Genomic DNA, 15,954 nt, shown 5'->3' with positions numbered 1-15,954 from the left:
GGCTAGGGTGGGGACGGCCAGCTCGATGTCACTCGTGGTGGCTTGTGGTGAAAGAAAGAAAAAGAGAGGGAGGGAGGGAGGAAAAAGGAGAGGAAGGAAGGAGTACAAATCTAGCACTAGACGCAGCTTCAGAGGATAATCTGGGGCTGGAAGGGACCTGGAGGTCATCTAGTCCAATCCTGCTGCTCCGGCCCTTGGAGAAATCCAATTTGAGAACCCTGATTTACATTTATGGATTTTCTGCTTTCTATTTTCAAGTTTTACAGAAAAATGGAAGAGGAGAAAAGGGGAAGGAAGGGAAAGAGAAAGCAAGGATAAGGAAGAAACCCCAGGGATTTTCACTCGGGTTAAATTTTTACCCTTGGAAGAGTTTCTTACCCTCTTTAGTTTTTTCCTTTGTTAGATGTAAAAATAACAAAAAAACCTTTCAGGAAAACAAACCACAATATATATACTACATCCAGTTGGCGGCAGCTGCCATATATTTGCAAAAACATTTTCTTTTCTACATTGACAAATTTTAACACTTGAAGTGTAAGCTCAGAGCCTGACACAGAAAATCCTGGGCGTTGAGTGGTTTGAACCAATCAATGCCCAGCAACATGGGGTGATTGCTGGAGACAACCGTTAGGGGTAAATGGCCACTGAACTCTTTGAATTCGACTCCGACCTCTGCTCTGCCCAGCACAGGGATGGGATTGCTTTGGAAATCATTCAGCCTGATTCTTTGCGGCTTTAGCTGCTTTTTGGATAGTCTTGGGTTTAGTTGCCTTAGGCCATGAAGCGATGGTAAAGAATGACCCTGTGTCCAGTTGTTTGGCATGGGCTCTCCTCAATGGAGATGGTCACGTGGAATTTATCTCCGTCGCAGGCCTCGGAGTGTCCCACAGTGGTTTGATGAATTTCTCGGTGGTCTGGGTAGGCATCTTCTCTGAGTCGGTTCTGCGGAAACCCTTGCTTGGCTGGTCCCTGTCTTCTGGGTGCTGTTGGCAGTCTGCTGGAGGGTGGAATGGGCTGGGTTGCCCAACATGCCTTGGCGATTGCTTCTTTAAACTGGCACAATGATCTTGTGTGGAAACCCAGGCAGCCTGAGCAATGGGGTTGTTGGGTGTCCCCGTCTCTGTGGCTTCCTCGTCGGTCTGGGTGAGTATGATTTACGGTGTCATCGACCCCCTCATCTTCCTCCTCTAAAAATTCAAGCAGATTTTCGGGCTCACGGTAGCTCCGGTGCACTCCGCTGGTCCTCTTGGTGTCCGCGGTCGAGGTGTCTGAAGTTTTGGCCACCTTTGCTTTCTCTTGAAGGAGACCCCTTGCCTCACCCCATCAGTTTCTTTTGGAGAGCTAGATCTCCCATGCCCAGGAGGATACAGTCTTTCATCATCTCTTCTGGGTTTATGAATTCGTGGAGGTCTGCCACAAAGTCATTGTTTCCCCCTCTTGTTGGCACCGCTGGTAGAACTCACGCCGGTTGACCATGGGAGTGGCTGCTGGCATGTAGTGGTCCTGAAACTTACTCTGCAGCATTGACCACGAGATGGATTCAATGTCGGCGGGTGAGACTAGAGTTTGTGCCATCTTGTAGCACTTTGGGCTGCAGTAAGTTAGGAAAATGGCTCGTTTGCGGTCATCCAGTAAATCTTGATGGTTGTTCGCTTGCAGGAATGTCCTGAAGTGGCTCATGTAAGTGTGCCATTCTTCCATCCGTGGATCGTAGGTTGCCACGGCGGGTGCGGCCTCGGCAGCCATCGCAGGTTGGCCAATGGAAGTCATTCTGATAGATAAGATGGCCGCGGCGTGCCACGAGGTGCTGGTCAGTTCCCTTGTCCTTCCTGAGATCCCACCTTCTTCGTCAGTATTAGATCGAGGCAAGGAAGAGCCTTCAGCTCTTTATTGATCAGCAAAAAGAATACGAACTGATCAGCAGCCGCCAAGCCTTGCTCTTTATAGAGCATCGACATGCAAGCTGGCCACTGACAGTGCTTTAATTTTCCTGCTGCTGAAACAACCAATCAGCGGCGGGCATGCAAATATCTCATGTCCGTCCGTCCGTAACATCCCCTATTTCAGGTTGTTGTTTTTTTAAAACAAACTATTGTTGAAGGCAACCCTTGCTGTTGTCCTACTATGCCTTCATCCTCCGGCTGCTTTCATCCTTCTCCGGAGCATCTGGACCTGTTGTAGGCGATGGTGAAGCTGTTGCTGACAAAGTTGATGTTTGATTTTTAGGCAAAATGGCACTGGGCACTTGCTCTCCTGGCAGTGACTAGCATGGTAGCAGCAAAGAGCAATGACATATTTGCAAGTTGGACACTCTCCATTGGTTTTGCGTTCGCATCTTTTGGTGTGCTGGACAATACTCTTAAACTTTTTACAAGATGGCACTGAACAGTTGGCAGTGTGACACTGGCAAGCATGAACTAAAGACCGGATGCAGCACTGGATAGCCAGGTGATGTGAATCAGCATGACTCTGAGTGGTGGCTGCCTGTTGGGTGTTGCTCTCATCATCAATACCGAGGCCCGGTTTCTCCATATTGTGCTCAGGGTTTTCAGTGTTACTGCAGGCAATGCCCAAGTCATCATCCTAAACACAGAAATTATTATAGTCAGTAGCAGCAATATGGCATTAAAATGAAGTTGAGATACCTTATGAGACAGGCAATATTATTATAGGTGGGCCATTGATTCTATTTAAGATGTATGGACTCCAACTCTCAGTATTCCTCAGCTAGCATGGAAGCTGGAGGATTTTGAAAGTTGAAGTCCACATATCTTAAAGTTGCAAAGTTTGAAAAACACTATTTTAGAATTAAACTGATAATATTGAATTCATACAGCTCCATCCTGACCTTATTTCAGTCAGCTCTCAAGGCCTGCCTCCTATGGATTACTTGTGGGATGCTTTGTTTTTTGTCTGACAGATTGCAGTATAAATTTTATAAATGCATAAGCAAGAAGTTACATTGTAAGTATGATTACTCTGAATGATCTCAGTGTAGAGAGAATCTGGAATTAAATAAGTGAAGGGACAAATAACTTTGCTGGTATCCAACTTGTTTGCCTAATCAAAAAAAAGATGAACAAAGTGTAGATCTTTTTAAAAAATAATTAAATACATTATCCTGAAGATGGATCCCCTGCCCCCAAGCAATATAATTATACAACTATGTTCCACAGTGGCCTCCATCTTTTGGAACATCATTCCTGCTTAGATGACATTAGCCCTGAACTAGCTGACATTCCAGAAAGATCTGAAAACATGGTTTTGCTGTCTGGCCTGGGGATCAGTATCATGGGTATTGAGCCTGCAAAGTGACTGTTCTCCCCATTCTGGTGTATTGCAATTTTGGCAATTGCAGGGTCTTATGGTTGGTCATGTGATGATCATTTGCAACCTTTTTTCTGATTTCTGGCAAAAGCTGCTTAGAAGGTTTCACTTTCATTTTTACTGCTTGCCCTTCCTTCTCACATTTTAGAGCCTGGTGGTACAGATGCATTTCTCTTCAAACAGTTTGTAGTGTACATAGATTTGCAAAACAAGGGGATAAAGGAATATTCCTGAACTTTGCTCTATGATTTATATCATGGTTACTGTGAAATTGTGTGAATGCATCAATGCAGTGCATGTTATCTCAGCTTGCAGAGCTTAGTTTACAAAAAATGCAAATATTACAGAATATACAGCCTCATGCTACATAACTAAGCTCCATTTCATGCTGAATAAACTAAATTATTAATGTATCTTAAATAGAAAACTATCTTCAGATAGATTTTTACTCCAAAAATTAAAATAAATTTGATAAAAATCCGGTTTAAATTTAAAAAATCTATTTTTTAAAAAAAAACATATATTTTTATCCACTTGTTTTGTATTCAATGCAATCATTTGGGTCTTGAAAAGCAGCATTTCAAATTCATATTATTTTGCATCTACAATGTTTTGCAAAAAGCAAGGTTCAAGATACAAAGCCAATATAATCGCTCACATATTCTATTATTAGTGCTACTCTTAAGAATGGTAATTATTAGCCTTTGGAGTAGTTTTTAAACTTGCAATTAGAAAGATTAACTTATTACCTCATTCTACATATGGAAAACCTTCCACATTTATAAATTCAAGCAGCTGTCTTGAATAATGTACTATACCTAGACTCCTATAGTCTTCAGGGTTATTATACACTTCACACCCATGTAAAATTTATCCTTAATATGCATTGATACGGTTACATATAGGTTTGTGTTGTATGTATTATATGTTTCATCTGCAAACATGTTGGAAGCATCTGGCAAGACAGCCAAAGGCATCCCTAAAGGATGGCACTTTGAAACTGTATTTTTCATTGGCAATATTTCAAAGTAAAAACTTTGACATACCTTGTTCATTGCTCCAGGCTGTGGACCTCTCAGGCTCGCCTGCCCTCCCATTTGAGGAGAACCTTGCTGTGATGTCTCTGCAATTAGAGTATCAGCATTTCCCATTCCTGGATTCAGGTATGACATATTGGAACATCCTCTTCCAGCTCCAATTGAACCATCCGTAGCTTGTTCTTGCTTCATTCCTTGCCCATTTCCTGCAGACAAGACAGGATTCGTGCCAGCATTTATTCCCATTCCAGATTGATTTACTGGATTATTTACTGTTGGCATCATTCCTGCAGTGGACTGCGTTGACGGATCTTGATTTGGCCCACCTGTACCCATCCCCAAATTTGGATATGTCACTGCAGCCTTCAGAAGCAGCATTCCAAATTACCTAATGCAGGGGTCTGCAAACTTGGCTCTTTTAAGACTTGTGGACTTCAACTCCCAGAGTTCCTCAGCCAGCAAAGCTAAGCAAAGCAAAGCTGGCTGAGGAACTCTGGGAGCTGAAGTCCACAAGTCTTAAAAGAGCCAAGTTTGCAGACCCCTAACCTAATGTATGCAACCAGTATTCAGACATCAATCCGCCATTTCCTCCTGCATTTATATATGCAATACGAAACAAATTCAATGAACAAGTCTGGCTACCATTAATAATCAGAATGTCTACATTTTTTGGCTGCAGGATTCCAGTTACATTTCTTCTGATAAAATAGAAAAAAAACCACTATTGCACAGATTAATGCTAAATTTAGGAAAACCACAATTTTTCTTTTGCAATCCAACCCAAGCAGGTCAAAAAAAATAATAATCACATTTTCTAGCTTGTCTTGATGAAGAATTGGTTGAATCTAATCCTGGGGAACAGCGGGATCCCTTACAAGACATCCCTATCAAGAAAAATAATCTTTCAGGCTATCAGAAACCTGTTCAGAACGTTTATGAAAATAGGATTCAAATAATTTTTGAGTAATTCCGGGAGTTGGAAGTCTCCCCGGGGAAAACAGGGTGTGGAAGCAATCTTTTCCATAGGGGAAAAAAAAACCAAAACCAAGCAGGATGGAACAGAACAAACCCTTTCCTACACTCCATTAAATGGGGGGGGGCTCGGTAAATTTACAAATCGAAGTAAAAGACCCGCGAATATGCTCAATGGCCAGAAAGAAGTGGGGGTGTCAACCGACCTCCCTCCCCCCACACACAAAGGACAACCACCAAGCTTGATCCGGCTCCCATAAAAATCCGAGTTTCTAAATCGAAACCTGGAGTTCGTACTCCCCCTTACCGGCTACGAGGCTACTAACGGTATAAGTATATCACGGAGGTTTCAGGGTTGCCTCAGGTCTGCCTGAATTTCTGACGGCTTCCGCCGCTGTTTTCCACATCTTACATCTTTTGTTGTTGTTGTTGTTCGCGCCCTTCCCTGAATCGCTCGTGCCGACAAAATGGCGCCAGCTTCTCCCTCAGCTCTCCAGATGGCCGTTGAAGCGAGCGGGAAAGGAGACGAGAGAAGGGCGTATCCCAAAAAGGAAAAGGCGGGAAACGCCAAGCAGCTGGCGCAAGCGCACACAAAACGGAACGCGGAGGGCTGGGGGAAGGGGGAGGAGATCCCGAGGAAGCCAGCTCCGGTCACGAGACTAAGCTGAGCCAATCGACTTGCTTATCTTTAAGGGGGGGGTTTCCACCCTCGGCAGCTTTAAACCTACAGGACTTCAACTCCCAGAATTCCCCAGTGCGAGTGGTATGCATAATAGGGTTTGGAGTTGGTTTGTTTAAGATTACTATAAAGTATAAATTCAGGAAAAGTCAGATTTAAAATCCCATGAGTGTATGGTAACTCTTGCCATAGTTTTAAATAATTACCAAAAAAAAATGCCTTCAAGGTATTAACATAGGAATCCTTCCCATAATTTTTTTTTATTTCTTTTTGTCACAACAGTATACACAAACAATTATCATAGATAAAACAACATATTGTCTGTCGTTCACTTGTATATGTATTTATATGAAGTAATATTCGTTTTCCAAAAATTATGTTTCTCTAGACATAAGTTAATAATCATATATTTATGGAAATATTGATCTGAGGTAAATAATTTAAAATATGTACATTTAAAAATAAAGACGTAATTCTTGGGATCATTTTTCCCAGCCAAAAGAATTCAAATACCAAGTCTTACATTTTTGCTGATAACTAGAGAAACATTAATGCCTACAGGAAGCATATGAAATTTACCAGTTAGTTGAATGAGCTGACAATTTATTAAACGATAGAATAGAATAGAATAGAATAGAATAGAATAGAATAGAATAGAATAGAATAGAATAGAATAGAGGAGGAAAGAAGAATAGAATAGAATAGAATAGAATAGAATAGAGGAGGAAAGAAGAATAGAATAGAATAGAATAGAGGAGGAAAGAAGAATAGAATAGAATAGAATAGAGGAGGAAAGAAGAATAGAATAGAATAAAACAGAACAGAACAAAACAGAATTTTTATTGGCCAAGTATGATTGGACACACAAGTAATTTGTCTTGGTGCATATGCTCTCAGTGTACATAAAAACAAAAGATAATACAATATAGATTTTCATTTAAAATGTTCCTAATTTATCAATAAGGTAGCCTATATTAATTGTAGTTTGTGTTAAACTTCCAACTGCTTATATGACACGAAAGCAGTTGACAAGGCCAATATTTCTAATACTAAATTTAAGCGACATAAGATATTTGTTCTCCAGCCAAAGAAAAGGGAACTATATGCTGCCCGTGGCTTTCTTCAATTTCATTTGCACGTTTGCTCACATGTAGATTGACATTATCTTTTCTTTTAGTATTTACTCTTAGCGGTTTCTATTTTTACTTTCAGGAGAAGTTTCTCTTTAAGTTTTTTCTATATCACAAATAGCTAGCATTTCTACAAATTGTGCTATGCCGAATACAATTTAAGCTTTATTTCCATCAATTGCTTGTTAGAAGGTCACAAAAGGATCGTATGATCCTGGGACATTGCAGCCATCATAAATACAGGTTGTGGACCGCCAGCTGCCAGCGGAGCTGGAGGCAGACTCGGACGCCGAGGAGGAACTTGGGCCAGTTCTGGAGTCCAGGGAAGGCTCTGATGGATGCTCTCTGTGAGACACAGAAATAGAGCCAAGGCTGTCTGACATTTCCCAGCCACCGGAGGTGCAGTTGCCTTTGGAGGCTGATATGAGTGAGGAAAAAGAACAGCTGGGGCCTGTTCCAGATGCATGTATGCGCAGGGCAGTTAGGAGAGGAGAACAAGGAGTCGACTCGGGAAGCAAAGCACACGTAGATGCTGAATGGCCCCTCCCTGGCTGGGAAATAAATAGAATGAAAGGGGAATGGTTGTCGTAGGAGACAACAGTTAGTATTTCTGGAGACTTTGCTCATTGTGTTTCATGCATCAAAGGCAGCTTGCCAGAACTTATTGCAATTATCTCAAGGAACTGATAAGGTCTGTTGCTGCATTTAACTCGTTGCAGGACTTTTGTTTGGACTTTTCGGGGGTGTGTGTGTGTGAATGGCATTAATTCACAAGGGGTAAATAAAGAGGGGGGTTTTGTGACAAAGAATCTGTTTCTTGCTTCGGCTAAGGCTGGGTCACAATGATACAGGCCAGTTGCCAAGCATCCAAAATTTGATCATATGACCATGTTGCGATGGTCATAAGTGTGAAAAATAGTCATAACACACTTTTTTCAGTGCTGTCATAACTTCAAATGATCACTTAACAAATAGTTGTAAACCAAGGACTACATGATGAATTCATTCTATGTTCATATGCCTTCCTTTGATATAAGCAATAAAAATTGGTGACTTCATGACATAGCTAGAATTTATCGAGGTTAAACCTTTTGGATGAAAAATCCTCAATAAAACCATCATCATGTCGGTGTTTTTCAATTTTATTATCAACTAGCTGACAACCCGGCGTTGCCCGGGTATTTCTTTATCCCAATCCTGAAATTGTTCGAGGCATTCCAGAGTTATGCTGGAACATACATACACACATACACCTAGGGTTGCTAGGGGTGTCTTACCTCCACAGTATTTATTTCCAGATAGTAAATGTGTACCAAGTTTGGTTGAAATTGCTCAAGTTGTTCCAGAATGATGCTGGAACACACACACACACAAACACACACACCCCAGGGGTTTCTTACCCCTCAGTATTTGTTTCCAGAAGGTAAGTCATCTGTGTACCAAGTTTGGTTTAAATTGCTCATTGCGTTCCAGAGTTATGCTAGAACATACATACATACAGCCTTTTTTATATATATAGAAGATAGAAGAAGATGGAAGATTGAGATCATCACTAGTCTACTGATTGAAAATTTACTCACTAAAAAAAGACTGTACAAATATATTGGTGCAGCTGGCTCCCTAGCTAAGGGGAAGAGGATCATTTAACTGTCTTTTTTCATTGGCTGATCTTGTGCCAAAATTGGAGGCATCATACAGTATGGGACCCTGGGCAAAAGAAGTTTGTCCACTTCTAGAGCAGGGGTCTCCAACCTTGGCAACTTTAAGCCTGGCGGACTTCAAAGCAAAGCTGGCTGGGGAATTCTGGAAGTTGAAGTCTGCCAGGCTTAAAGTTGCCAAGGTTGGAGACCCCTGTTCTAGAGCAATCTCTGCATTTGATCTCAGTTGCATAATATACCTGATTTGCCCCTACTTAGCAGGGCATATAGGACAGCAAGGGTAAGGTGGCAGCATATTCCTGCTTAATAATTCTTTACAGAATGGCTTGAAGCATCGCACCAACAAATACACCCACGGTTTTTGCAATTACAAGAGAAACAGAAAGTTTGAAAGGTCTTGTCGGCCTTATAAAAGAGAAGCATTTCCCAGCAATTGCAGAAAATGGCTATTTCTTCATTTATTTATTTAGAACGCTTATTTGGCCATCCCACTCAAACTATGTGGCATTGGGCAGTGTACAAAACCCTTAAACAAAACCCTTATAGAAGAATGGCATACACTACTAAAACAAAGTAATATAATTAAATGACAAGACTAAAAGCTATGATAACTATTTATAAACGTCCAGGGAAAATGACAGGTTTAACCATTGTTCCAAAGGCCTGCAAGTCATAGCTGTCATGCCCCATTAGAGGCTCATCATAATCAGCGACCACTGATGGAAGCCATTTAACTCAACATGGGGCTGAATGACCATGGATTCACACATTCTGCAGCGGCAAAGTTTTACACTAAATCTCCCATTTTCTTCCCCATTTCCAGGTATACATCATGAACAAAAAAAAAAGGCAGACTGGACCTTCATATAGTTTTTATTAGAAAGGATACAATCCACGTTTATCAACAGGCGATTAGACCCCTGAGGGCTTCCACACGCAGGAGTAGGAAGGAGAGAAAACACCCTGAAGATCACAGGATCTGCCGGCAGAACTTCAGCGAGTTGGGGTGAACTTTTCCAGAATGTCTCCCACCTTTCTAGGTTCTAGTAAAACAGGAAATGATCCTGCTAGTAAAGCTTATTCATAAACCAGGAACAAAGAAAAGCACCGTCTGTTTACTTTGTGGGTATATTTACCGCTTAGAGAGGGCTGTAAAAGCACTATGAAGCGATGTATTAAAACTCAGACCACACGTTTTCTGCATATTATCCCAGAGCTATAATTGCACTCAACAATGAACTAAAGGGCCACCATCAGTGATCTGTTGGACAGCATTACTTGGTCTGTTGTGTGGATGTTTGGGTGGTTTAGGGGTTGGGGAATTTGTGATGGGTGGGAGTGTGTCTGGGCCTGGTCTTTGGGTGTTGTGTGCATTTCGTTGTATGGGTATACTGTGTATATACATACAATGACAATGAAGTTATACTTATATAAGTCTAAGTGCTATTGCTATCTTACACTTTCAGTATAAATCTCTTGTTTACGCACCCTTAAAGAAAATTTAACCAAGCAAGCAAGCGGACAGTCTCTACGGAGATTCTCAGTCATCCAGGTCACGGTTGTCCCAAAGGTGGTTTTTCAAGCGGCAACTGGACTTTCTGGTTTTTCTTTGAAGACGTTTTGCTTCTCATCCAAGAAGCTTCTTCAACTCCTGGATGAGAAGCGAAACCTCTTCAAAGAAAAACCAGAAAGTCCAGTTGCCTCTTGAAAAAGCACCTTTAGGACAAATGGACAAAGAGCTTATGTTACGAAGGCCTCAAGTCACCTCTGAGTGAAATGTTACTTTATCCTGGAAAAGTGTGATTCCTTAGTCCTACAGGGTTGTAGCCTCCTTCGGAGCCGTTGACAAGCAGGCCCGTTAAAGGGACCGATCTGCTGAGAGCCAGGTTGACACAGCGGTTCTTTCAGGGGACTAGAAGCCAGGAGATGGCGAGTTCTAGTCCTGCCTCAAGCATGAAACCCAACTGGGTGACTTTGGACCAGTCCCTTGTGGCTAAGAGAACATACACAAATGTGTCCACTTAGTTGCCAAGAATCAAGACTGGATCAACAACATAAACCTCCTCCCTAAATTCCCATATTTTGATATTTGGGATACAATTACTTGTCCAACTCTACATACTCTGGATAATTGATAACTCACAGCAATCCAGTTCTTGCTGAGCTATAATTTCCAGCCTCCTCAACACTGACTACCTGGCTATCATCCAGGACATTTGTGTAGATTTGTGAATGCTTGGTTCCAACTCTCTCGATTAATAATTTGGGGGCCTTTATCTCATCCATGCTGTGGGCGAACTTAGTAGGAACAGCTGGGCTCCCACCCTCTGGCCCAGCTGCCTTCCTTTCCCTAACCTGAGGCGGCGCCCCCTTTCAGCCTTTGAGCAGCTCCCCTAGAAAGCGTTTCACGCCAAAGTACCTTCTTCCACAAAGTCCTCCGGATGTTGCTTTATGTAACTGAAAAGCTCCCTGTCCCGCTCAGCGTAGTGGTAATTGGAGAATCTCTTGATGTAGTAGCCCAAACAAAAGCCCAGCGTGGTCATCAGGACTTGACGGTGGACGCCTGGAAAAGATCAAGAGAGCACAAGTGGAACAGCCTGGCCCGAAAGTCAGCAAGTGGCACTTCAAAGGGTTTATAAGCAGGAGGTTGTCACTAGCATGGTGCCTACAAACAAAGTTGTGAAGATGACGGATTGAACACAGTCCGGATTGAGGTTACTACATCTGCCTTGTTTATTCCCCGTCATTTTTCTTCTCCTTCCTTCCCTTCTTCTTCACCTGAATCCAAAGTGGAACCGTCCCTTCCTCAGCTCTGTCCTGGCAGACCATTCCTGTATACTGGCTGACCATCATCTCCCACCCAACCCCAGGCACATCTGCCCACGTTAAGGCTGTCAGGCGTTGCCTGGTATTTAGTGACTGTGCCGTTCTTTTAACAAGCAGTCACCATTTTGAGAAAAAGGAACAAAAGCGAATTCCTTGGTTGTCTTTGAGCTTGGCTGTTTGCTCGCAGAGATTCATTTCCCATTGATCCTATTATAAGTGCCCACAGAGTGTGGGGTTGGCTGCCTTATCTATATATATATATAGTATCCTGCCCTGCAGTTTATTCCTTGGTTTTTCCTTGAGTGCATCTTTTGTTTTCCTCCCTGATTTTTTTTTGTCTGGTGCTAATCCCCGTTTATTTGACTGTGGGCTGCAAGAGAGGATGTATCCTGGTCTTTTCATTTCTATTTTTTTTTTTACTGTCTCTTTTGAATGGTGTGTAAATACTTTTTGTCTCTACATCGATGGCTGATTTGTCTGAAGGGCCAAACTTCCACAGATTCCCTACTTGGTCTGACCTTAGCCAGTTCCTCTCTTTCAGTCTGACCCACCTCGCAGGGTTGTTGTGTGTGAGGGGGAAGAAAGGAAGGGCCTTAGTTGTGCCTTGACCCAACATTGGGAGTCAAGAGAACAATCCAATAAATAATTAAATCCTTCTGCCAATGTTGGAGGGGGTAGAGTTTGGAGGGGGTACTCCTTTGTGATTCCTTGATTGCATACAGTATTTTTTTTTCTCCCTGATTTATTTGTCTGGTGCTAATCCCCATTTATCTGACCTCGGGCTGCAGGAGAGTCTTTTCCTTCCGAATATTTTTATTGTCTCTTTTGAACGGTATGTAAATATAATTTGTCTCTGTTGATGGCTGGTCTGTCTCAAGACTTGCAGGATTCCCTAGCATTTGAATCAAAATTATTATTATTATTATTCCTATTAACGGCATAAAAGCAATGCCATAATTATTTTTTTTATTATTTTATTATTTATTTGATTTTTATACCGCCCTTCTCCCGAAGGACTCAGGGCGGTGTACAGGCAAAAATAAAACAGATAATACAATATACAATTTAAAAAGCAGATTAAAAAACTTATTTTAAAATTAGCCTGATAGGTTAAAATATACAAAACTAAAAAAACCCATTTAAAATTAATTAATAAAAATTTAAAATTTAAAATTAATAAAATTCAATTCAAGCCAGCCCCGCGCGAATGAAAAGATGTGTCTTCAGTTCACGACGGAAAGTCCGAAGGTCAGGTATTTGGCGTAAACCCGGGGGAAGCTCGTTCCAGAGTGTGGGAGCCCCCACAGAGAAGGCCCTTCCCCTGGGGGCCGCCAACCGACATTGTTTGGCGGACGGCACCCTGAGAAGTCCCTCTCTGTGAGAGCGTACGGGTCGGTGGGAGGCATGTGGTAACAGCAGGCGGTCCCGTAAGTACCCAGGCCCTAAGCCATGGAGCGCTTTAAAGGTCATAACCAACACTTTAAAGTGCACTCGAAAGGCCACAGGTAGCCAGTGCAGTCTGCGCAGGAGCGGTGTTACGTGGGAGCTACACTCTATAATAAGTTGCCCTTCTTTTTGCAATTTTGCAACTACTGCCATAATCAAAACGGATATATTGAATAAAGCAGAACATTTGCCCAATGTTACCTAAGGCTGTTGTAGTTTTTCAAAATCACTTCTTACCGCAAGTTGCGCGATTTATTCCTGGAATTTTATTAAGTGTGTTCCCAGGCAACATCGTAGATCATTATAATAGCCCTGTGTTTTTCTATTCTGTAAATTTCTGTTCTGAATGTAGCCACTTGTTGAAGAGAAATGGTGTTGTTGTAAAATATATTTTGATTGCTAAAAAAAAATTATTATTATTACTGGATTGGTCTTGGTCTAAGACAGGGGTCTCCAACCTTGGCAACTTTCAGACTTGTGGACTTCAACTCCCAGAGTCCCTCATCCAGCAAAGCTGGCTGAGGGATTCTGGGAGTTGAAGTCCAGAAGTCTGAAAGTTGCCAAGGTTGGAGACCCCTGGTCTAAGAGACTAATAGAGGTCGTTTGGTGCGACCTTGGCCAATCCCTCTCTCTCAGCGTGACCCACCTCGCAGGGTTGTTGTGAGAGGATAAGGATGGGGGGGCATTAATTCTGCCATGACCCCAAATAGGGACCCCAGAGGAGAACCCCATAACTAACTAAACCCTCCCTTGGGGTCCATCAGGAAGGGCCCCCTTGGGAGCAGCGACCCCCAGAGGTCAGACCGGGATCCTCCCGAGCCTCAGCCGGGACGTGGCTTCTCTGGGCTCCTCCTCGGCTGTGGATGATGGGCATGGGGCTCTTCCCTTCTGCCTTTAGGGTCGGAGAGCTCCGCCTGACGGTGAGCGGCGCGGAGTCCGAGACGGGGATCCCAGCCGGGGCCTCGACGGGCGGCATCCCCGGGGACCCCTCGCAGCCGGTCCAAGGGCGAAAGAGAGAGAGAGAGAGGGAGGCGGGGGAAGGACAGGAGGCCACGCGGAGGGCCTGGCCACTGACCGGCTCGCAGGATGGGCCTGCGGTTGACGCCGTTGTCCAGCAAGGCGCTGAGCCAGAAGACGCCCGCCATCCAGACCGACGGGAAGTTGAGCAGAGGCGGCGGCGGCAGCGAGCGCGCCTCTTTGGGGATGCCGAAGCGCAATTGCATGGCGGCCGGTCAGAGCGGGGGACGGTCCTGCCCGCAACACCTTCCCGGCGCCCGCAACGCCCGCGAAGGAAGGTTCCGCCGCCCCTCCCTCCCTCCCTCCCGCAAGGGGTGGAGCTACGTCGAGGCTGGCCCGTACCCCCGCAACGGGGCCCGGATTGGCTGGGAAGCGGGACTCGGTTTGGCTGGCAAGCGGGGCTCGGATTGGCTGGGAGGCGTGGCTCGGATTGGTTGGGAGGCGGGGCTCTGCATAACCTTGGGTGGTTCCTTTCTGCGAAGTTGGAGGCGGTCCTCGATTTAAAAGTTCATTTAGTGACCGTTCCAAATTGGAAGGGCACTGAAAAAAAGCTTTCTTGGAGCCTGGGGAGGGCAAAAATGGCCTCCCCTATCCCCCACAAACCCCAGGCCCTCCAGAGGCTGGAAATGCCCTTTGATTTATATTGATATATTGGAATAGAATAGAATAGAATTTTTTTATTGGCCAAGTGTGATTGGACACACAAGGAATTTGTCTTGGTGCATATGCTCTCAGTGTACATAAAAGAAAAGATACGTTCATCAAGGTACAACATTTACAACACAATTGATGGTCAATATATCAATATAAATCATGAGGATTGCCAGCAACAAGTTATAGTCATACAGTCATAAGTGGAAAGAGATTGGTGATGGGAACTATGAAACGATTAATAGTAGTGCAGATTCAGTAAATAGTCTGACAGTGTTGAGGGAATTATTTGTTTAGCAGAGTGATGGCCTTCGGGAAAAAACTGTTCTTGTGTCTAGTTGTTGTGCAGTGCTCTATAGCGTCGTTTTGAGGGTAGGAGTTGAAACAGTTTATGTCCAGGATGCGAGGGATCTGCAAATATTTTCACGGCCCTCTTCTTGATTCGTGCAGTATACAGGTCCTCAATGGAAGGCAAGTTGGTAGCAATTATTTTTTCTGCAGTTCTAATTATCCTCTGAAGTCTGTGTCTGTCTTGTTGGGTTGCAGAACCGAACCAGACAGTTATAGAGGTGCAAATGACAGACTCAATAATTCCTCTGTAGAATTGACCATCATTTGTGTTGTAAATGTTGTACCTTGATGAAGGTATCTTTTCTTTTATGTACACTGAGAGTGTATGCATCAAAGACAAATTCCTTGTGTGTCCAATCACACTTGGCCAATAAAAAAAATTCTATTCCAGAGTCTCTGCGCGAGCCCTGTGCTTACCTGGCATCTAAAATGGGCTGCGTAGAGACTCCTGGGAGGGGAGGGGCAGTGTGGGTGGGCCCAGCTGAAAATCAGCTGGCCTGCGCACACATGCATACTGGAGCTGAGCTAGGGCAACGGCTTGCGTGCCCACAGGTATGGCTCTGCGTGACACCTGTGGCATGCGCGCCATAGGTTCTCCATCACGGCTATAGGGTTTCCAGCCTGAGTAGAGGGTTGGACTAGAACAGGGGTCTCCAACCTTGGTCCCTTAAAGACTTGTGGACTTCCTCAGCCAGCTTTGCTGGGAGTTGAAGTCCACAAGTCTTAAAGGGACCAAGGTTGGAGAACCCCTGGACTAGAAGACCTCCAAAGTCCGTTCCAACTCTTCTTCTTCTATGACTTGTTAAGTGAATTATTGCAGTTCTTAAATTAGAAGCATGGTTCTCAAGTGAACCTGGCTT

General features: G+C 43.7%; 2 protein-coding genes across 3 annotated transcripts; both read right to left on the bottom strand.

Annotated features, from left to right (window-relative positions):
- Positions 1-459: 459 nt before the first annotated feature.
- Positions 460-5,933, bottom strand: LOC131199837 (histone lysine acetyltransferase CREBBP-like). Of its 2 annotated transcripts, none has more exons than XM_058186051.1 (3): positions 5,644-5,933; positions 4,374-4,570; positions 460-2,583 (listed from the first exon to the last, which is right to left on the bottom strand). In XM_058186051.1, the coding sequence occupies exons 2-3, from the start codon at positions 4,554-4,556 to the stop codon at positions 2,131-2,133; spliced, it is 636 nt and encodes a 211-aa protein (XP_058042034.1). In that variant the 5' UTR covers positions 4,557-4,570; positions 5,644-5,933; the 3' UTR covers positions 460-2,130. The 2 variants fall into 2 exon arrangements, with proteins under 2 accessions (XP_058042034.1, XP_058042035.1); XM_058186052.1 differs by having other exon boundaries at positions 5,749-5,933.
- Positions 5,934-9,658: 3,725 nt separating this feature from the next.
- NDUFC2 (NADH:ubiquinone oxidoreductase subunit C2) lies at positions 9,659-14,373 on the bottom strand. Its single transcript, XM_058186055.1, has 3 exons — positions 14,151-14,373; positions 11,223-11,366; positions 9,659-9,846 (listed from the first exon to the last, which is right to left on the bottom strand). Exons 1-3 carry the CDS (start codon positions 14,296-14,298, stop codon positions 9,797-9,799), a joined length of 342 nt encoding a protein of 113 aa, XP_058042038.1. The 5' UTR covers positions 14,299-14,373; the 3' UTR covers positions 9,659-9,796.
- Between the last annotated feature and the right edge of the window lie 1,581 nt (positions 14,374-15,954).

This window comes from Ahaetulla prasina, chromosome 5, assembly GCF_028640845.1.
Source record: "Ahaetulla prasina isolate Xishuangbanna chromosome 5, ASM2864084v1, whole genome shotgun sequence".
In the NCBI taxonomy this organism is placed as follows: Eukaryota; Metazoa; Chordata; class Lepidosauria; order Squamata; family Colubridae; genus Ahaetulla; species Ahaetulla prasina.
Note: the sequence above shows the minus strand (reverse complement) of the source record. Positions and strands in the feature narration are given on the sequence as shown.

Bases quoted from the DNA above. Each gene is read 5' to 3' on its own strand.
- LOC131199837 (XM_058186051.1), bottom strand. From the start codon at position 4,556: ATGAAGCAAGAACAAGCTACGGATGGTTCAATTGGAGCTGGAAGAGGA. The intron at 2,584-4,373 runs GTATGTCAAAGT...TTCTGTGTTTAG, and splicing joins AGCCTGGAGCAATGAACAAG to GATGATGACTTGGGCATTGC.
- NDUFC2 (XM_058186055.1), bottom strand. From the start codon at position 14,298: ATGCAATTGCGCTTCGGCATCCCCAAAGAGGCGCGCTCGCTGCCGCCG. The intron at 11,367-14,150 runs GTCAGTGGCCAG...GATCTTTTCCAG, and splicing joins CAGGCCCATCCTGCGAGCCG to GCGTCCACCGTCAAGTCCTG. The intron at 9,847-11,222 runs GTACTTTGGCGT...CTGTTTTACTAG, and splicing joins GGAGGACTTTGTGGAAGAAG to AACCTAGAAAGGTGGGAGAC.